This window comes from Diabrotica virgifera, chromosome 7 (assembly GCF_917563875.1).
Source record: "Diabrotica virgifera virgifera chromosome 7, PGI_DIABVI_V3a".
Taxonomy (NCBI): domain Eukaryota; kingdom Metazoa; phylum Arthropoda; class Insecta; order Coleoptera; family Chrysomelidae; genus Diabrotica; species Diabrotica virgifera.
In genome coordinates this window covers 174,646,944-174,670,361 of record NC_065449.1, presented here as the reverse complement: position 1 = coordinate 174,670,361, position 23,418 = coordinate 174,646,944, and the positions used below count along the sequence as shown (strand labels likewise).

General features: G+C 32.9%; 1 protein-coding gene across 1 annotated transcript in view; it reads right to left on the bottom strand.

The window, feature by feature from the left end:
• Positions 1-22,417, bottom strand: part of LOC126887982 (microfibril-associated glycoprotein 4-like) — a 90,440-nt gene extending 68,023 nt beyond the window's left edge. The window contains exon 1 of the mRNA XM_050655954.1: positions 22,281-22,417. Within this exon, the coding sequence (XP_050511911.1) occupies positions 22,281-22,343 (63 nt within the window). The 5' untranslated portion in view covers positions 22,344-22,417. The remainder of the gene's footprint in view (positions 1-22,280) is intronic.
• Positions 22,418-23,418: the final 1,001 nt, after the last annotated feature.

Sequence of the window (23,418 nt, the reverse complement as noted above, 5' to 3'; positions counted from 1 at the left end):
CCTATGTATCAGGTGTCTGTTCTGATGACGCAATCGTGTTCAACAACGCCAAAATCCGATTAGTAAATTATCCATTGAATGCCGAAAACCCTCGGAACTACAGAAGATGACCTACAATAGGCACGAGGTGATCCGAGGGTGAGATCTGATGGCGTATTCGCGTTCAGCAACCCCAAAAACCTATGAGTAATCCGTTTGCATTAATTTAGTACCGAATACTCTCGAAGCTCCCGAAGATGACGTCCCTAGCAATAACCTTGGGCACCAGGTTCTCCGGGATTCAGTTCTGATGGCATATTCGTATTTAGCGACCTCAGTAAGCCCTCAGTAATCCATTTGCATCAATTTAATGCCGAAATTTCTCGAAACTCCAGAAGATGACGTCTCTTGCAGTGACCCTGGGCACCAGGTGTTCCGTGGGTTTGTTCTAATGGCATATTCGTGTTTAGGGACCTCAATAACTCCCCGAGTAATCCATTTGCATCCATTTTATCCCGAAAACCCTCGAAACTCCAGAAGATGACGTGCTCTAGTAGCGGTCCTCGTCACGTAAAACACGTAAGTAAACCGTTTGCATCAATTTAATACCGAGAGCCCTCGAAACTCCAGAAGATGACGTCCCTTGCAATGACCTGGGCCACCAGGTGGTCGAGAGGTCTGTTCTGATGGCATATTCGTGTTTAACGACTCAAAAAAGTAAACCCCGAGTAATCCATTTTTATCAATTTAATGCCGAAATCTCTCAAACTCCAGAAGAGGACGCCCCTTGCAGTGAGCTTGAGCTCCAGGTGCACAGGGAGTCGGTGTTGATGGCATATTTGTGTTTAGAGACCTCAAAAACCCGTAAGTAATCCGCTTGCATCAATTTGATACCGAAAGCTCTCGAAACTCCAGAAGATGACGTCCCTTACAGTAGCCTTGGGCACCAAGTGATCCTAAGGTCCAGCCTGATGGCATCTTTGTGTTTAACCACCTCAAAAACTCCCCGAGTAGTCCAGTTACATCAATTTAGTGCCGAAATCCCTCGAAACTACAGAAGATGACGTGCCTTAGTAGCGACCCTGGGCACCAGGTACTCCGTAGGTCAATTCGGATATCATATTCGTATTTAGCGACTCCTAAAACTCCCGAGTAATCGGTTTGCATCGATTTAGTGCCGAAAACCATCGAAACTCCAGAAGATGACGTCTCTTGCCGTGACCTTGGGCACCAGGTGATCCTGGGATCAGTTCTGATGGCGTAATCGTATTCAGTGGATCTCAAAACCTCCCCAAATAATAAATTTTTTTCCTTAGTATACTGATTTTGACATTATTTTTATATTTATGCAAATTTGGATGCAGTTTATGCACTTTACAGTGAAATTATGCATTTCCACCCATTTTTGAATAGTAGACTTTTTTCCTGACGTCATCCTGAACATAATGCAAAAAACTGCAAGTCTCTAGGTGCTGTATTTAAAAATTTATTTATTCGGGTGTTTTTAGTGCTAAATGCCCTGGTCTACAATGAAAATGTGGTGTTAAGTCTGCATTCTTGTTGCTTTTTTAGTGGAATTAAAAAAATTGTAATTCAATTGTGCAGTATTTAGTATTTTAATAATTATTAAGCAAATTAAATATAAACAATTGAACTTAGAAAATCATCCACGAAAAACGGTCCATATTAATTTTTAAGGAACAAACAATAATAATTTTTATAATTAATGTCAATTTGGGTTCCCATTATTTTAGGATCTTGAAATAGAGATTCGCTGTACTGAATCGAACGATTATTATCTGTTTTTTTTTATATACAAACAACATCCTTGCACGTACATAAAATTCAGCACCATTTATTAATTATTATCATATACATATTATGTAAAATTTGCCTTAAGTATATAGGCCTGGATCCCGTGTACCAAAAAAAAGTTGATTAACAGCAAGCTGAAAATTTGTTAATAGCTTAACGGTGTCTAGTCGTACAAACTTTGATCTACGGGAACACTGGAACAGGGGAAGTTTTAATTGTGGAACAGGTTAAAAATTTGGAAAGTCAGACTACGAAAACTTCCCATGTATTTTGTCGGACAGAACTTACAATTGATTTGCTACCCTTTCACTAAACTCTCATGCAAAAATCAGACTGCTATTTATCACCTGTCATAATTCCTGTCATTTGACATTGTTCTACGTGTCGGACTTATTAAAATGCCCCGTTGGTGATAAATACCAGTCTGATTTTTGCATGAGAGTTTAATAAAAGGGTAACAAATCAATTGGAAGTTCTGTCCGACAAAATACATGGGACGTTTTTGTAGTCTGGCGTTCTAAATTTTTAACCCGTTCCACAATTAAAACTTCTCCTTTTCCAGTGTTTCCCATATATCACAGTTTGTCCGACGAGACACCGTTAACCTATCGACAAATTTTTAGCTTGCCATTAATAAACTTTTTTCTTAGTGATACACTCCATCATCTGCGTTTTTTACGTTTGTTTGCAACCTTCTTCTTCTTTTGCGCCATGATTACAAAAATAGCACTAGCTATTGCCACATCATCGTCACTCTCCATATTTTCAGTGCAGAACTATGTATAAATACATACAATTTAAAAATAATTATATTTATACTAATAATTATATTATACGATGCTTACACTCTGTGAACTAATTTGAAACTGCGATGAATCAGCAGGCATCGCGCATTACGAATCGCGAATCGTGCATAGTGTGTAGCGAGCTGATATCGAATTACACGCACTACGCATCGCGCACTACGAATCGCGAATCACGCATAGTCTATAGCCAGCTTTATATGAAAAGTGAATACCGAAATACGATTAGGAATCTAAATTATGTAATTTTTAAGCAATAAATAATTCTTAGGAAATAATTAATTTTGATGGCAACAGAGAAGTAAATAATGAATTGGTTTATCGATTTTATTTTTAAGTAAAATATGTCATTTGGTTATTTTTTTAAACTCGATAGATCCAAGGGGCATTTCGGTAGATCGGTAGGATCATCACTTTTGGGAATATCACAATTATTGACAACGCAATATACGCCGATGCCGTCTACAACTAGCGACAAATCAGAGATTGGGGTATTGAGGGTATATCAGAGGTTGAATTGGTTGGGGAATTTTTTGGGAGGAAAATTGAGCAAACTAAAGTGCAATATAAATGTAACATTATAACCTATTGGGTATTTGCTTTTGATTAATAAAACCGAAAACCGGTTTTTGAAGCAACCGGTTTTTTTGACCAGTTACAACCGCCAGGTTAAACCGTAAGTAAAAAACCGGTATAACCGAAAACCGGTTTTTCAACAACCGCCATCCCTACTGTGTATAGCTGGTATAATTTAAATTTGCACCTTCTTCGCCACTGACCATTTTGATTTACGGCTACAAAAATCTTTCTAAGTATTTTCCTCTCGAATGTATCAAGTAGACCCAGAAGTACCGATAAAAGAAGCAACTGAAGGTAAAATGACCATACAAAATTAATTTAAGTAACAAAAACCATATTGGTAGGCAGCAAAGATAGAAAATCACGGAAGAGAAAAGGAGAAAGCTTACCAAAAGTGACTGAGTTTAGCAGATCAAGAAAATAGAAGAGAATGCAGAAGACAGAATTATGAAACGAACAAAAAATAAAGGGTAGAAAAATTTGGCAAAAAACTGTAAAGATAACTTAAATGTACTTGTAAAGATATATTATGTAGATAGATGAATGGGTAAAATATGATTTTTTTTTATCTACAAACTCGCATCAGCCTGTACGGCTATTAGCGAAAATGCTAGTTTTGTTAACAATAATAATAACTATAGAATACTACAATTAAATTTTATATAAACAGTTTATTGCTTTTAAGTATTGAAGGATCACTTTGGAACCGCACTTTGAGAATAGTATTTTCAAATCGCCCGGGATTCCGAATTGTACTCTTTCCGCACTGTGTAACGGGCACTCCACTAGAAGGTGTTTTATTGTCAGAGGGGTCTCACAAGCATTACACTCCTGTTGAGGATCTCGTGTCATCAGATGACCATGCGTGAGGCGGCTATGACCAAGCCGCAATCGCGAGATGATCACTTGGGAAAATCGATTTGTGGAATTATCAGACCATCGTTGAAATGTTGGTTTTATCTAAAATAACTGCTTCTGGTTTTCATGCCATCTGCTATGCCATATATCAACTATTTTGCTCTGGAAATATGATTTGAGATCTGACGCTGGAGTTGTTGGATAGATCTCTATAGTTGCATCCTCTAAGGCTTCTCGAGCATGTTTATCTGCCAGTTCATTTCCAGTGATTCCAATATGAGATGAAACCCACAGGAAAGCAACATTTTTGTGATTTAGTTTGTGCAATTCTTGTCTTATGAGTTTGGCCACAGGGTGGGGAGAATAGATTTTAGAGATGATTTCTAAAGAATTTAAAGAGTCTGTAATTATGAGAAAGTTAATTTGAGAAGTTTTCCTAACATGACATAGGGCTTTATATATCGCAAAGAGTTCTCCTGTTAAAATAGTGTTTGTCCCCTCTAGTTTATATTCCTTTATTTCATTCTGTGTTACAAAGGCAGATGCTACACAATATTTAGTCTTTGATCCATCAGTGAATAACTGTTCGAATGAGGAAAATTGAGAAATTAAGGTTTGATATTTAGAAATAATTATATTACGATTGGTTCCTTTCTTATTTTCTGACACTAGATCCATTATTAAATGAGGAGAAGATATTAGCCAAGGAGTAGGAGTAGGTATTTTGTTAGGATAGATTTTGGTAACTTTAAGGTGTAGTTCATTTATGATTCGTTTGCATTTTTCTTGAAAGGGAATGTGAGTTTTTGTATGCTGAGTACTTGAAGAGCAAATAGTTTGGTGACATTGTGAAGAGTACCGCTTCACTGCATATGAGAGTATTATTTCCTGTCTTCTTAAATCTAAAGGTAGTTCACCGAGTTCGGCCTGAAGACTTATAATAGGAGTTGTTCTAAATGCACCACATATTATTCTAAGAGCGTTATTTTGTACGATATCTAAAACTTTTAGAGTTGTTTTTGAAGCAGATGAGTAAGCGTGGCATCCATAATCAATCTTGGAACGGTTCAGATTTTTATATAGTGTGAGTAGAGTCCTACCGTCCGCTCCCCAGTTTGCACCAGAAAGACATTTCAAGAGGTTTAGTCTTTTTTGACATGCTGCTGAAATATATTTAATATGTTCTTTCCAGGTTAAAGCTTGATCAAATATTAGACCTAGATATTTAATTGTTTCTACATATTCGAGTCTCTGACCTCCAAATTTTAAAGTAGGTATCTTCTTTATCTGCTTTGGTCTCTTTGAAAATAGGATACAGCGAGTTTTGGATGAAGCAAATTGAAAACCACTCTTTTTTGACCAAGATATAAATTTATCGAGTTGATCTTGTAGTAATTTGGCCATACTCTGTATATTGTTTCCCTTTAAGAATATTATGAGATCATCAGCATATAATCTGGCTTGAATGGGTTTATTCATTGATTTGATTATATCATTAATAGCTATAAGAAAAAGCGTCGGACTGATCACTGATTCCTGAGGTGTGCCATTTTCTTGATATTTCACATTAGATAGAAGACCGTTTACTTTTAACTTGAAATTTCTATTTAGGAGAAAATTTTTAACAAAAGCGAGTATATTTCCTTGATAAACCCATGATTTCAGTGTTGGTATTATTTTGTGATTCCAGGCCATATCAAATGCTTTATGCAAATCAAAATAAATTGCAATACATTTCTGGTTGTTACAGAAGGCGTTATTAATATGCATTTCTAGATCTACTTGCCGGTGGCCGATTTTAAAGGACGAAATCCAGATTGTTCATTAATCAGATGGTTGTTTTCTTCCAGACACCACAATAAACGTTTATTTATAATTTTTTCTAAAAGCTTACACATGACACAAGTTAGAGAGACAGGACGATAAGAATCTGCTTTGTTTCGTGGTTTATTAGGTTTTAAGATGGAAATAGTTATAGAGGATTTCCATAATCTGGGAAATTCATGTTTAGTCCATATACGATTGTATATTTTTAATAAAATTTCTAAAGCTTCTTCAGGTAGGTGTTTCAGAAAAGAAGATGGAATGTCATCCGGACCTGGAGAAGTATCCTTTAAAGAATCTAACATCTCTCTTATTTATCTGATTGTGATAAGTTCATTTATAGGTTCATTATTGTTTACTATGTCGATAGTAATACTTTCTTTTTGTTCTTTATATGTTAGGAAATCTTTATCATAAATTGAATTTGAGGATGTTAACTGGAATGTTTCGGCTATTTTTTCTACGATTTCTGCATGGTCTGTTGTAGATGATTTATTGTCTAATTCTAATGAATCTATTCCTTGATATGAACTCGAGCCTGTTATCTTCTTTATTTTCCTCCAAACTTTTGATACAGGTGTGTAATTATTTATCGTTTCTACATATTTTATCCAGGATTGTCTATTAGATCTTGTGGTAACCAGTTTGGCTCTAGCCCTACTCCTTTTAAGTTCGATTAAATTTTCTAGATTTTTGTGTCTTTTGTACTTTTGAAGAGCTTTTTTACTTAGTTTAATAGCTTCTTTACATTCTTCATTCCACCAGGGAGTAACTTTATCTCTTTCAATGAACTTTGTTTTTCCTATTGCTTTTATAGCTGCTTCGGTTATGATTTTATTGAATTGTAGAATTATTACGTCTATTGTATTATCTAAACAAGTCATTGTAGATTCACTACGGATAATTTCTTGAAAAAGGCCCCAGTCAGTTTTGTCTAACCTCTATCTCGGATCAGGCTTAACTGGCGTAGATTTAATCAAGTGTTTTTCTATTAAAATCGGGTAGTGATCACTCCCATATAAGTCTTTTTCTACGTACCAATTGTGATTTATTTGAAGAGTGGGCGTACAAAGTGTGATATCTATAGAAGAAAATGTCCCTGTCGATAAGTTTAAGTGGGTGCTACTACCATCGTTTAGTATTGCAAGATTTAACGTGTTCACTATATTTTCAATCTTTTTTCCGGTAGATGTAGTTTTAAAGGAACCCCAGTTAGTGTTATGTCCATTTAGATCCCCCAGTATAAATTTTGGATTAGGTACCTGATTTATTAGGTTTACAAGATGTTGTTCTTCTAGGTTAAAATTTGGAGGTATATATATATATATATATATATATATATATATATATATATATATTACATATGTTAACTTTTTGTGTTGTACTAATTTGTACAGCTACAGCTTCCAGATTTGTGCTTAGAGGAATTTCTTTAGATATTATTTGTTCTTTTACATAAATGGCAACGCCACCTGAAGCGTGACCAGCATTATCCCTATTTTTAAAATATGAATTAAAAGATTTTAGATTCATGCAGGTGGAATCTTTAAAATTAGTTTCTTGAAGACAAATAATTTGTGGTGTGTATTGATTGATTAACAACTGTAACATAGGTAAACGAGTTTTAAAGCTATTTAAATTCCACTGTAAAATTTTGTTATACATAAATGATTATACCGGGTGTCCACTTATATTTTCCCCCATTTTAACTACCTATAACTTCTAAACGGCTCAAGATAGAAATATGCGGTTTTCGCTGAAATGTATTATTTTAGTAAAAGTTTTGTTTGAATGGATTGAATTTTTTATATCGCTTTCAAGTACGAAAACAAAAATGGCGGATTTTTGAAAAAAACGTTGTTGACTTTTTTTAATGGAACACCCAGTATATTTTCTTGTAAATTAAAATAAAGGTCATTTACCTATCCAGCGATATAAAGTTTTTTAAAATCGGTTGTCAAATCACTGAGTAATTAATTTTTAAAATGAGAGGTGCAACATGGATATCACATACAGTGGAACCTCGATAACTCGGATTAATCGGGACCGCGGCCGATCCGGGTTATCGAAAATCCGGGATAGCAGGAGAATATGGTAAAAATTAATAAAATACAGTATACTTACAGATAAACTCGCTTAGAATTGAAATAACATGAAATATATTTATAAATATGCACAGTACCTACACATCAAAATTACTAAAAAAAACACCAAACACAAACTTAAGCAAATTGAAGCGAACAATACAAGACACACAATACAGTCACAAGGATGTTATGTTATTTAAGAACAGTTAAAAATTAAAGACCATTGTTTATAAAAGGATTTTTTAAATGGTCTTTCCTAAACAATGCTAAAAAAGTTTGAAATAAAAAGGAATAGGTACTACAGACAGGTGCCTGTTGTTTCTGCAGCGTGTGCTACGAGTCATTTTTACTATTGTATAGTTCAAATTACACACATACACATTATCTCTCAAATATTATATTACGTACATTTTTATTGTTGAAAGGTTTGTCTGATAATTAACTATTTTGATGGGAAGCCACAATTAAATTGAAAAATAATTTTATTAACGTTTTGACGCCCAAATCGGGTCCTTGTCAAAATAGAAAATATTGAAAATCAAAATGTTTATCTGATGAAAATCGGTCCGGGTTAGCCGGACTTCCGGGTTATCGGGGGCCGACTTATCGGGGTTCCACTGTACCTAAATAACATAACTAAGCAAATTGATATTATGTTATGTGATTTCCACATTGCATGTCTCATTTTAAAAATTAATTTCTCAGTCATATGACCACCGATTTTAAAAAATTTTATATGGCTGGATAGGTAAATGACCGTTTTTTCAAGTTTTCAGGTAAATGACCATTTTTTATATCGCTTTTAAATAAAAAATGGCGGATTTTTGAAAAAAAAAAACGTTGTTGACTTTTTTAATTAAAACACCCAGTATATTTTTTTGTAACTTGAAAAAATTGTCATTTACCTATCCAGAGATATAAAATTTTTTAAAATCGGTTGTCAAATGTGTGAGCAATTAATTTTTAAATTAAGAGATGCAATGTGAAAATCACATAACATAATATCAATTTGCTTAGTTATGTTATTTAGGTATGTGATATCCACGTTGCACCTCTCATTTTAAAAATTAATTACTCAGTGATTTGACAACCGATTTTGAAAAACTTTATATCGCTGGATAGGTGAATGACCTTTCTTTCAATTTACAAAAAAATATACTGGGTGTCCCGTTTAAAAAAAGTCAACAACGTTTTTTTCAATAATCCGCCATTTTTGTTTTCGTATTTGAAAGCGATATAAAAAATTCAATCCATTCAGACAAAACTTTTACTAAAATAAAACATTTCAGTGAAAACCGCATATTTCTATCTTGAGCCGTTTAGAAGTTATAGGTAGTTAAAATGGGGGAAAATATAAGTGGACACCGGGTATTTTATTAATTAGCACAAAAATTAAAAAGTGGATCAATCACTTTCAGAATCGAAATTCGTTAAATTACGTTGTAAATTAATTTGTACAGATAATTTTTTTCTCAATTTAGTGCAGCGATATTTTGTTGTTCTGTCTTCTAAATGTGGGTGAATTTTATCCAACATAGTGATAATAGCTACGATGTCAGAGTTATAATCCTTCGCCACCGTTACTACATCAGAGCAGCCGTAGCAATTTTCTAGTAGACTTTCAACTTGCTGACTGTTGAGGCAAAAAGGAGGCGAGCGATTATCTATGTATGTTTTAGTATTGCCTGAAAACTTTATGCTTTGTTCAGGTTTTTTTTTTCTGTTTTGCTCTTTTTCTTATTTTGTGTTATAGTTGGAGTTGCGAATTGGACATCCTCAGAAGTAGGAGAAGAAACAGCAGAAGCGGTACGTTTTTGTGAGTTATTTTGTGTTGAGGGATGATCGGACTTTGCATTGTCCACCAAAATATTTTTGTTTGTCTCAAGATTCATAGGGGTATTTAAAGTTTGAGAGAGGGGTAAGTTTGATATTTCTGGATTTTGTGGCGTAGATAGCTTAGACATATCTAGGGGTACGTTTTGTTTTATTAGTGAACTGTGGTCTTTGATGGGTTGTGCATTATTGGAAGAAGAAGCGGTAGTGGTGTCAGAAATAGAAAGTGCTGAATTCTGGGCCTGAGTTATGTTGTCTGATTGATTATTGCTTCCTGTAGGTACCACATTCCATAGCAGGTACTGCCTGCTTGCATTTGAAACAGTTGTGGCTGTCTAGTGTTAAATATAACCTATTTACTATTCCATCATGTTCTATATCAATGTATTCCGGTAAAGATGCATTTTCTGGAGGCGAGATGTAAATCTGTCTTCTAAAACTAAGTATATGGCTGTAAGCTGGGTCAGTAGATCCAATTCTCAGTTGTATCATTGGCGATAATAACGTTAAACCTAGATTTTGTAAACATCCTGTGATTTCTTTATTAGAAATTGTGGGGCTTGCATTAGCTATTAGAAATCTATCTGATGGGGTAATTAATCTTCGAGCAACTTCTTCTTCAGGTGCCATCTCCGCTACGGAGGTTGGCAATCATCATAGCTATTTTAATTTTTGAGGCAGTAGCTCTAAATAGTTGTTTCGAGCTGCATCCAAACCACTCTCTCAGGTTCTTCAACCATGAAATTCGTCTTCTTCCGATGCTTCTTCTGCCATCTATCTTTCCCTGCATTATGAGTCGTAGGATACCATACTTCTCGCCCCGCATCACATGTCCGAGATACTGTAGCTTCTTTTCTTTAATTGTAAGTTCAACTTCCTTTTCTTTACCTATTCTTCTCAGTACTTCATTGTTTGTAACTCTATCTACCCAGGAAACCCTCATAATTTTTCTATAGGTCCACATTTCAAAGGCGTTAAGTCGTCTCATTGTCTCTACATTTAACGTCCATGGTTCCACTCCATAGTATAGAACACTGTAGACGTAACATTTTGTTAGGCGTACTTTAAGAGCTAATGTTAAATCTTTGCTACATAGGACCTTTTTCATTTTTATAAAATTAGAACGTGCTTTTTCGATTCTGACTTTTATTTCTGCAGTGTAGTCATTATTTTCTGTTATAAGTGTTCCTAGGTAAGTGTACTTTTTTACTCTTTCGATCTGCTGGCCCTCTACTATCAAGATTTCGTTAGTATTATGGTTGTTTTTACTAATTTTCATAAACTTCGTCTTTTTGATATTGAGAGAGAATCCGTACTCCCTACTACACCTTACTATTTTACTCATGAGTCTTTGCAGGTCTTGTAAACTATCGGCTATTATTACTGTATCATCTGCATATCTGATGTTGTTAACTAAGACTCCATTTACTCTTATGCCGACTGTTTCATCTTCCAGAGTTTCTCGCATTACCTCTTCAGAATAAGCGTTAAATAATAGAGGTGATAGTATGCAGCCTTGCCTGACTCCTCTCTTTATTTCCATTTCTTCAGATGTTTCTTTTTCAATTCTTACTATTGCTCGCTGATTGTAATAGAGGTGTGTTATTAGTCTTAAATCTCTTTCATCTAGGTTTTTATTTTTTAGGATTTCCATGAGTCGATCATGTTTTACTTTATCAAACGCCTTATTGTAGTCTATAAAACAGACGTAAAGAGGATGGTTAACATCCAAACATCTCTGTGTCAGCACGTTGAAGGAGAATAATGCCTCTCTGGTACCCATACCATTGCGGAACCCATATTGAGTGTCACTAATATCCAGCTCCAGTTTAGAGTGTATTCTGGCGTGGATAATTTTCAATAGAATTTTCAAGGTATGTGACATTAAGCTTATGGTTCGGTAGTCACTGCATTCTTTTGCATTCACCTTCTTTGGCAAACACACAAAGGCTGATGTCAACATTTCTCTAGGGATGATTCCAGTAGTATAGATAGCGTTGAACAGTTCTACTATTATGTCCAGGTTTTTCTCGTTGACCAACTTTATCAGCTCGCTAGGCAATTCATCTGGACCAGCAGATTTATTGGTTTTCATAGAGTTTATTGCCTGACTAACCTCTGATTTGGTTATCTCTGGGCCTACATCTCCCGTTTGGCTATCTACGGATGTACTAGCTTCTCTCTGGTCATGAAATAGTTCCTCGATATACTCTTTCCATCGTCGTAGTTTTCGTTTTGTCTCCATTATAATATTTCCATTTTTGTCGAGCAATATATTTGAGTTTCTTCTATTTCCTATTCCGGCTAGTTCTTTGACTTTTTTATGTAGGTTGAAGTTGTCATATGTGTTTTGCAGTTCTTCTATTTCTTTACATTTTTCAGAGAAGTAGGTTTCTTTAGCCTCCCTAATTTTTCTTCTTATTTGGTTTTGAATCTGTTTATAGCGGGTCTTATTAATGGTTTGGTTTTTCTTCTTTCATTCATCAAGTCTAGAATTTCCTCCGTCATCCATTCTTCTTTCTTACATTTGGTTGTAGTAAGTACTTTCTTACTTGGTTCTAATATAGAGGTTTTGAAGAATTGCCACTGCTGTTCTACGTTGCAATTATTTCCTGGGTTTCTGTCTAGATTTGTGTTGATTTCGTGTTTCAGATTTTCTTTTGTTTCTTCTGACTTTAGTTTCTGTATGTTAAGTTTATTGTTGTTGCGGCTTTTTTGCGTCTTTTTTAGTTGAAGTTGAAACCTAGCAATAAGAAGACTGTGATCAGAGGATACGTCTGCTCCTGGATATGCCTTTACTGCCTGAATTGAGTTTCGATATCTGTGCTTTATTAGGATGTAGAGCAACTATACGAGTGTAATTAATTGTGATACTTCCATTATTTTTAAAAAAATCGTCGACAATGTTTTTATCTCTCAAGTATATGCATACTCGATTGTTAGAGATGCGTGAACAATATATTATATTATGTGGGTTCGCTATTGGTCCAATCTGTAGGAGATAGTCTTGTATTTTAAAAACATCTATTGATGTAAATACTACGGCTTGATCTCTGCTTGGTAGTAGATTTGAGTAGGGTTATTGACGTTCTGTGACATGTTAAATATTATGAAGTAGGTAAATTAAATAGGTACTCACTAAATTTGTTACCATCTAATGATAACAAAATCTATCATCACCCAATGATTAATAGATCTGTTGTTTTGCACTTCACTAACAAAAACTTGTGAAATTAAAAAGCAATTATAAACTAATGGTTATCTACGATAACGACTTTACTGTCCGAACGTTCGAACGAGACTCCGGTAAAATATTACTTAGAATTACTACAAGAAAATAAATATCTATATGGTGCCCCAACTTACGAAATAAGAAACAAACAAAAAAAGTTTCTAGGTATATCTGAAAATTGTAAGAAGAAATGCTCCAAAGAGGATGAAAAATAACACAGCAACTGGCCCTGGAGATATATATGCAAATCTGCCTTATAGTCCAGTCAACAGCCATTTTCTCGTGGAATTTTGAGAATCAAAGTCGATTTTATTGAAAATCGGGATTGACCTAGTATTTATAACCTTTTTCAAAATCTACCCTACGCCGAAGCGCGCTTTTGCCCTGGGGGTGAACAAGGTAAACAACCCCATCTAGGGGATGAATTTTTTTTTAATCAAAATGACTATGGAAGTCGATATACTGACCAATTCTAAATATCGTTTCTTCTATAGATTTTTTTTTCAAAGTTGATATTTTCCAAGTTAATAGCGTTTGAAACTGCATTTTCCATGTCCAACGAAAAACGTTTTATAGCCATTTTTCATAATTAACTTAAAAATTTTTAATTGTATACAAAAAATCATTGGGAAGAAAATTGTAGTTAAAAAAACAAACAGAGTCGCGTCAGAAACAACTATGCAGACCCAATAACAACACTGAGTTATTGCTCTTTAAAGGATGGTTATTTTCGAAGAACCTCGAAATGGAGAACCTTCAATCTTAAATAATCCCAAAAGTTGTTCAATTTTTGGGGAAATCTTAAAAAATATATTTCAGAGTTCATTAAAAAACCTTTTAAATGAGCTCTGATAAAAGTTTTTGGCATAAGAACTGACTGACTTATTACGATAATAAATTCGCTCCCTGCTTTTTTTAAATGTGCTGGTCAACGAAAGACCCCGGAAATTACAATCCTAAAAAAATGAATAGCTTCCCACTTGAAATTAACTTTATTTAGGTATAATTGATACGATCCATGTGATTCGACCGGTTTGGAATGCTTAGTTTCGAAGAAATAGTGAATTAAATCGATTATTTTATTCATATGAGATTCTGACCAATAAAAAGCTACATAAATAAAAATTAAACTGAAAATTCTTGATAATTTCCCGTCGTCAAGTATATTACGTCAGATGCCCTTCGTTGCTATGAAAAAATACATTCAGTGACATTAATGACAATTAATGTTTTAAAAATTATAAAGCGATGACTTTTAACCGTCAAATATTTATAACAACTGTGTGTTTAATTGTACTAATTTGTACTTACGTAAATAAATTACAATAAAATTTTGGTTTTGAATAGTTTTATTCATGAAATAATCCCAACAAATTGCACTCGATCTCTAAAATTAATATAGAATTTTAGAGCTCTTGTGCAATTACTACTGATTATGACATTTTTATATTTAAAGAAAAAGTTAATTTTTATTAATAATACTAATAGATCTAACGTATTCATAATATGAAAAAATGTTTTAATTATTAATTGTGAGATTTTTTTTTTATTAAAAATTTTCATTTTTTTTTGTATCATGATCAGTTTTAGGTTTATTTAAGAAGAATGCACTTTTTTTAAAAAATTAATAATATGTCATTTTAGATTTAATCAACTATTTTTTCTAAACTAAGCATTTCAAGCCGACCAAATCACATGGATCGTATCAATAATTATACCTAAATAAAGTTAATTTCAAGTGCCAATCTATTAATTTCAATTAGGATTGTAATAAAAATGGTTTAATTAATTGTTACATTAATAAAAGGAGGCAGGGGGCGACTTTAGTTTCATCATATTAAGTCACTCAGTACTTAAGCAAAAAACTTTTGTCAGAGCTCATTTGAAGGGCTGTTTAATGAGTTTTAAAAAATGTCTCCCAAGTCTTCCCAAAAAATTGCACCAGATTCGAGTTATTTGAGATTGAATGTTCTCCATTTCTACGTTTTTCGAAAATAACCATCCCTTAAAGAGCAATAACTCTGTCTTTATTGGGTTTACATAGGTTTTTCTGAGGCGAATCTCGTTGTTATTTTGTTATTTTATTATCTACAATTTTGTTCTTAATGATTTTTTCTATAAAATTAACATTTTTTAAGTTATTCATGAACGTGAGTTTTTTCAATGGAAAATGCAGTTTCAATCAAACAAATATCAACTGTACAAAAAAAAATATAGAACAAAATTTACTCAGATTTGGTCAGGCTATCGACTTCCATAGTTATTATGATTAAAAAAATTTTCGTCCCCTAGATGGGTTGTTTTCACTCCCAGGAAAAAAGCATGGTTCGGCATAGTGTAGATTTTAAAGCAGAGGATCAACAGAGCTTAAATCAAGATATTCATTAAAATCGGTGTTGATTCTGAAAATTTCACGGTTTTACAGTTTTTACCGCTCATGAATGGTCTACTATTACAAAAATTAATATAACTATTAATTTAACATATGCTTACTGGGTAGAATAATATTAAAAGAATGTAAAACGCTTCATGAAAAAGGAACATAAAAAATACCCAATAATTATACAGGATATATATTTATGTTTCGTCTTATGTGGGTTGGTTTTAGGAAAAAAAATATTAAAGAAGGTATGGGGAAACAAGCTGCTGACTGATAATTATATTTTCTAAAAAATATCTCATGAAAAAACAATGACTTCCGAAAGGCCTGTGGCCGTGTCGTAGTTACAACTTGTAGAAATCAATGGAGCAGAACGGAGTAGTTAATTCATAAATAAATGTAGCCAAACTATACTTTACAAAGACAAGGAATGTAGAATTAAAATCAGATAAAGGTGCTCTGAAGACTTTATATAGATTAACCACTAAAAAGCTAGAACAATCAACGTGGACAGCAGATGGTAGTAATAATTGAGAACAACTACATCCATATCCTTTTGTTTGCCTCTGATCAAATAATCAAATAATTTTAGCATAGCAAAAAACGATATCGTCTGCATGGGAGACGGGATTGAGAATTAATTATAATAAAATGCAATACATGGACATTGGAAACTCAGTAGAAGACCTGAAAATGAATAACAACTGAAATAACAAAGTAAAGACCTTAACCCGACCATTACACTCGATTATATGGAGCGACTATATTACAAGCAATTATAGTCCAGAAAACCATTGCGCATCCGCTGGGAAAAATATTCCGATTCCGATTTTTTGCACAATCTTAAAAAAGGACCCCTTTTAACAAATTTGCATGTTGCCAGGACCAAAAGTGGGTCAAAAAAATTTTGTTTTTTTTTTTTTCTTAAAATTATTTTTCTTACATGGAACAAAGTTGTTTTAGGTTTTCTGGATCATTCCAAACATACAAGGTCTTTAGTGACATTCCTTTAAAGTTGATAGTTTTTGACATAATATAAGCGATTAAAAATTTAAAAATTGCGAAATCGGCCATTTTTAACCTTCAAAAACTATGTGAAAAACTGAAAACTTGAATGTTGCCAAGGTAGGTAGATATTCTTTGAATATCGATTGATGAAATCCCGAAGAGTTTTTGGAATACAATATTCAAAACTTCTTTGATTTTTAATTGCTAATCAAGCGTGCGCAACACTATTTTCCACCGTTGTGTGTGTATACATTATGGTGCAAATGAAAGGAATAAATTCGTTATTTCGTAAATCGGCGAATTTAAGGAAAAATCCCGAAATAGGTCGATTTTTATTTTTAAGTCATGATATTGTGGCATATATGGTATGCTAGTGACGTCATCCATCTGGGCGTGATGACGTAATCGATGATTTTTTAAAATGAGAATAGGGGTTATGTGCTAGCTCATTTGAAAGGTACTTTAATTCTCTATTTAGTAATATAAACATTTACACAATTATTTATACAGCTAAAAATTAGCATCTAAAAATACAAAATTGTATCAGTTTTTTGCACTGCTCAAAATCACAACTGATACATTCATTCTGCTCGGTCCATGTAAAATTCTGTTGTTTCCTGGGACCACTGAATACGTCAACATACGTCAATCTAATATAAATCGTGTCCACCGGTGGCCACGGTGGCTTGAAGCAATCGACATTAAATGCTCATAGGTGGGCACTCGGTCTTAATGGAAATAATGAAAATGCCCACCGGTGGGCACATGGCGCTAAATGTGTTAAAAACAAAAGGAGTTTTGAATATTTAATTGCAAAAAACTCTTCGAAATTTCATCAATCGATGTTGAAAGAATATCTGCCTACCTTGGCAACATTCAAATTTTCAGTTTTTTACATAGTTTTTGAGGGTTAAAAATGGCCGATTTCGCAATTTTTCAATTTTTAATCGCTTATAATTATGTCAAAAACTATCAACTTTAGAAAAATGTCACTAGAGACCTTTTCTGTTTGGAATGATTCAAAAAACATAAAAAACTTTGTTCCATGCAAAAAAAATAATTTTAGGAAAAAAACAAAAAAAAACGTTTAAAATTTTTTTTTTTTACTTTTGGTCCTGGTAACATGCAAATTTGTTAAAAGGGGTCCTTTTTGAGTAAGATTGTGCAAAAAATCCGAATCAGAATATTTTTCCTAGCGGTTGCGCAGTGGCTTTCTGGACTATTAATACTTAACACCAAAGAAAATAGTTCAAAGCTGTTCAATGTATGGATCAGTGTGATGTGGATTTGTGTGATACATAAAATAAAGGAAAACAATATAAATGTAATGGACGTGATGTCTTGGAGAACAAGCTGCAGTTTAACACTAATGGAAAAATAATGTTATAAATGAACGAATCAGAAGGATTTCATGAATGTGAAGGATGCACTTAATGATGAGACAGAAAAACGAAAATTACTCTGGTATCAACATATTATGCGAAAAATGGATGAGATGAGAATACTGCTAAAACTTGGAGTTGGAAATCAACTAGAAAAAGGAAAAGTCCTAGATTATAGTGGAACGCACAAATAAAATCAGCAATGGAAGAAAGAGACCTCACTTAAGAAGATTTATTCGACAAGAAAAAATGACGAGTGGGATGTGGTAAAAGGCCAGAAAAGCCGTCTAAAGCCACGGATAAGTAAGTAAATAAATAAATTATAAAATATGGTGCATCGAAAAAATAAAATTTGGAAATGTTATAATAGCGTGAAAAAGTTGTTAGTGTTGATATTTTTCAGCATATTAGTATTTTTATTTTTTTTTTCTAAGCGAATTTTCTGACCCCCCCCCCCCCCCCCCGCCGCAATGACTTTGAATTTTATTTAATATCTGATTTTTATGGAAATTTCAATTTATATTATTTTACAATATGTTAGCAATATGTGCTAACTCTATCTAAGATCAATTAAAGAAAACTTAAAATGTTGTCAATTACAAATTTAAACGATATTTATTTTATTTGTTTTTTCAGTTTCCCAACCCCTTTGAATTGTCCCGCTTCGTGAGTCCGTGCGTGTAATTTTCACTTATGTTTGGTGCGATGCCTTACTTTGTTATTATTGTTATTTGTAAATCAAAGATTTTTAAAATAGATAAACCAGAACCATCGGGAATAAAATCAAGATGCGCTATGGACCGCCCCATTTTTGGGCAACCACCAAAGTATACCTGAAAATGTTTTACCGAAATACAAAAAAGCGATGAAATTTTGTGGTTGCAAGAGGATAAAAAACTCGGCAAGAAAGAGCCAGAATTTTCTGGTATTGCCGAACAGGTTGCAATTAAATTGGAGGAAATATGGAAAAAGGCTTTAATTCCAATAATTTAACATACAAGAAATATGCAGCTTTTAAAACCCTATCATGACAAATAGATGAAACTTATGAAACCATTTAAGCACAGGCAAAACAGTGAATTTTACAAAAATAAAATTCAATGCTTTAAGAACCAAAGTAAAACTACAAGTTTCGATCTTGCAGCATGCAAATGTCACACTCTGATTAATTGTCTTTTTAGCAAATCTCAAAAAGTGTCTCTGGATGAGCGCGAATTTCTATTAAATCAAAGAGGTCCCAGAAAAATGGTGATAAGCTCGATTGATAGGAAAAACAAAAACAAATATAATAAGAGAAAACAACGGTAAAAGAAGAAAGTAAACACAAAGACAAAACTTTAGCCCAAGTAAAAAACACTACCAAGTTTTATGGTCAATCGATCGTGGAAGAATACATAACACTTGTGCATGAGCCAGGGTGCAAATATTTTGGATATGGGTATCCAGGCGCGGTTCTAGAAATTCATAATAGGGGGGTCAGACGTACCGCAAATATTTTAGTGTCCAGATTTAGCCATTCGACTCAAGCTTACTCTGAGGATAAAATTCAGTCATCTCAGATACCTACGGTATCAAAAGAATTGAGCTCTGGTTGACAGAAAAAAATAATAAATAATAAAAAAATACTTATAAACTAAATACAACAGGGGGGTCCATGGACCCGTTGACCCCCCTCTGTATCCGCGCCTGTGGGTATCTGCTGTCTGGTATATCAGAAAGTATCAAATCCAGCTTTTGTACGTGACGAAACAGTCGTAAATACTGGCGTTAAGGATGATGTAATACGGCTGTTAGAAAAACATCTTAAAAAGCCGCTTCAGTGGTTTGTACCACTTGATCTACCACTTGGACATCAAAAGAAGTTTGCCAGTGACTAAATCAAAAAACGTGAGGGTCTTCAAACTCTCTCCTATAAAATTTTGATTCAAACGACTACTTAGGGTTAATTAACTAATAAGAATATCACCTTACAGAACCACCTATATTCTCTAGATTTTCGAGTCACAATCTGCGAGATTTTATTAAGAATCCTAACTTAGACCCTTTTAACATCGAAATTGAGAAATATCACTGCCACAAACAATGTGTAGAACGATGTGTCCAGCTTGTGGCACAAGCTTCTCTAGCAGTTTGCGGAGCGTATTCGAGGGATGGATTTGTAAAAACTCGAATTATTGATTCCAGAAAAACTATGCCTCACTTTAATGCTAAATCGGAAGACATCTTCGAATATAATGCTTTTGCCATATTTTTTGTAATATTTATATACCTAATTTTGTACTTTGCTTTATATTTATTTTAGTATTAAAAAAAACTTGGATGACGTCAGGGAGACAGATAAGTTCTTTGTTATAAAAAATGTTTTAGTATACTTTTCTTAAGTAAAATGTTTAATTGCCTTGTGAAACCAGAAAATAATTTCCAATTTAAACCGAATTTATTTATTCAAGTTCTATAAGGTGTTACATTTCCCTTACAAAAGAAATTCGCATATTAATGTATTTTTTCAAATTTTTTATTTCAACGCAATTTTTATTTCTAATTTTTTATTTCAACGCAATTTTTATTTCTAATTTTTTATTTCAACGCAATTTTACTACAATACTAAATAGTTTGTTAGGCAACTTTTGTGAGCTATTACATTTTCGTTTCGAAATAAAAAATTTTTTCGTCTGTTAAAGTTTTTTCAAAAATTTTAATTGTCTTGGGGGGCAGAAGATATTTTCCAATTTAGAAAAAAATTTACCAAAATACTTAACAGTTGATTGGGCAACTTTTGTGAGGTTTTACTTTTCTATCGCAAAAAAGGTTTTTTCGCCTTTTTCGATGCACCGTATTATAAAATCTACAAATACACTGACCGGCACAAAAAACGGCCACCCCAAAAATGGGTTATATTTGATGTCTTGAATTTCCTAAACCTGTTGTCCGATTTAATTGGTTTTTTTTAGCCTTATTATAGGCTATATAAGTTATAGCCTTATTATAGGCTATATAAGTTATAGCCTTATTCTTGAACAAAATTTCTGTAATAATATTCTTGCAGGACAGGTAAACTATCATTGTATATCGGGTGTACCAATCAAACTGTGTTTTATTCGCAAAGTTCACCACACTTTATTAAATATTCTAGCATTTATAAAATACTGAAATTAAAACTGAACTCTAGCCTCAGGTTTTAATAACATTTTGTTTTTTAATTCATTCGCTTATGTTGGATAATAAAAAGTTAGGTACTTTAACAACTAGCCATGTTCTTTAACGATACAGGGTGTTTCTAAATAAGTGCAGCAAATTTTAAGGGGTAAATCTGCATGAAAAAATAATGGCCGTTTGCTTTATAAATACATGTCCGCAAATGCTTCGTTTCCGAGGTACTGTATGTTGAATTATTTTCTTACAAACTGACGATTTATGTATTGCTCTAAAACCGGTTGAGATATGAAAATGAAATTTGGTAGGATTTAAGATACAGTTATTGCATATTTTTTGACATGCAATTAAGAATTTTATATTTTTCATTGGCGCGCATACGGGTTATATGACAGGTATTATTACCCCCATGCACGCCAATGGTGAATATAAAATTCTTAATTGTACGTAAAAAAATGCGCAATAACAACGTCTTAAAACCTGCCAAATTTTATTCGCATATCTCAACTGGTTTTTAGAGCAATAAATAAATCGTCAGTTTGTAAGAAAAAATTCAACCTCCCGTATATCGGAAACGAAGCATTTGCGGGAATATGTTTATAAGTAAACGGCCAATATTTTTTTTGCAGACTTATTCCTAAAAATTTGTCGCACTTATTTAGAAACACCCTGTACTAATGAAGAACATGGCTAGTTGTTAAATTACCCAACTTTTTTATTATTCAACATAAGCGAATGAATAAAAAAACAGAATGTTAAGAAAACCTGAGGCTATAGTTAAGTTTTAATTTCAAAATTTTATAAATGCTATAATATTCCACAGGGTATGGTGAACTTTCAGAATAAAACACAGTTTGATTGGTACACCCGGTACACAATAATAATTTACCTGTCTAGCAACAATTTTATTACAGCAATATTGTTAAAAGATAAGGCTATAAAATATTAAAAAAATCACTTAAATCGGACAACACCTTTAGGAAATTCAAGACATCAAAAATTACCCATTTTGTGGGGTGGCCGTTTTTGTGCCGGTCAGTGTAAATATTAAAATGAGGATGGAAATTTCATTTAATAGAAGTAATAAATTCCCAAGAAAATATGCTATTAAACTAACAGTTCTTTTAAAAATAGAATAAAACACCAATAATAACATAATACATGTACGATGGTAGAATATACTAAGCAGATCCAATTTATAATGTCGTTTATGAATGTTATAGTGATCTAAAAATGATAATAATTTGGAATAAAAAATTAAATAAAAAGTACGTTTGAATATCGATACATTCAATATTAGTGTTACTAACACTGGTAATTGTTGTTAATAAAAGAAGACTGACTTACTTTTTCTGACACAACATATTCACTCGAGTAAATACATAAGAGAATAACTATAGACGAAATCATGATGACTTACTAAACAAAAATCATATATTATTTGCTATTTATAATTTTGATTATACAGGAAAAGAATATCGCATTTTAACATTCTAATCTATTATTTGACACCCACTGTCACCAGATTTCTAGGGTTTTGATATCTTTTATGCGGAATTTCTTTATTTACTGTTATAATAATAACAATTTTTGTTATTATCAACAGCTCCGATTTACTGAACTCCGAGATAGGAAAATTCATTAGATAATGATTGTAAAATATCATTTTATATTTAAAAATGGTTGACAGAGATAAATTAAAAAATGACGACTTCTGTATTCAATAATTTCAACGCTAGAGTGGGAAACGAAAACATGAAATGACAAGGAGCTATAGGTAGGCACTGAGAACACACAATTAATATAAATGGGAAAATATTTCTAGAGTTTTGTATGAGTAGAGAATACGATATAAGGTCGAACTGCACCGATCTTTTTAATGAAAAAAAAAATATTTTATATGTAAATTGAAGACATAAGTGGATAAAGGTCATATGTCACAAAATAATGCTTTTGAGTAATGAGCATTTTAGTGTCTTTTGTCCCAAGTTAGTTATTTATTTTATAAATTTGCATTGCTACACTTTTTTAAACAGGTACTTGAAGGTACTTTTTTCACACTTTAAATTGAATTTAAAAAAAGTTACTTTAAGCCAAATATTTTAAATTTTGTGGACATATTACCTTTATCCACATAATAAAAATAATTAAAAAATGTTAAGGTTAAGTGGATAAAAGAGTTAAGTATCAAAAATAGGCATTTATTGCCTAAAGAAATTGCAATACGAATTGTAAAATTAATAAAAACCTATTTTTTAATAGTGTGTAGGACGCTTCACCTGTGGTAAAAGGACCTGGTGAATATCTCCTGTCCTTCACACAAGAGGGGAACGAGCTTCTATAGTGGTTGATATAATTAGACTCTGATATTCTTTGTTGAGTCGAAGCAAGGTGTAAATCGGTGTTGAAATGATTAAAATACGTGTGGTATAATTAGTTTATTTAACACAAACACTAATATTTACAAGTATTGTACAAAATAATT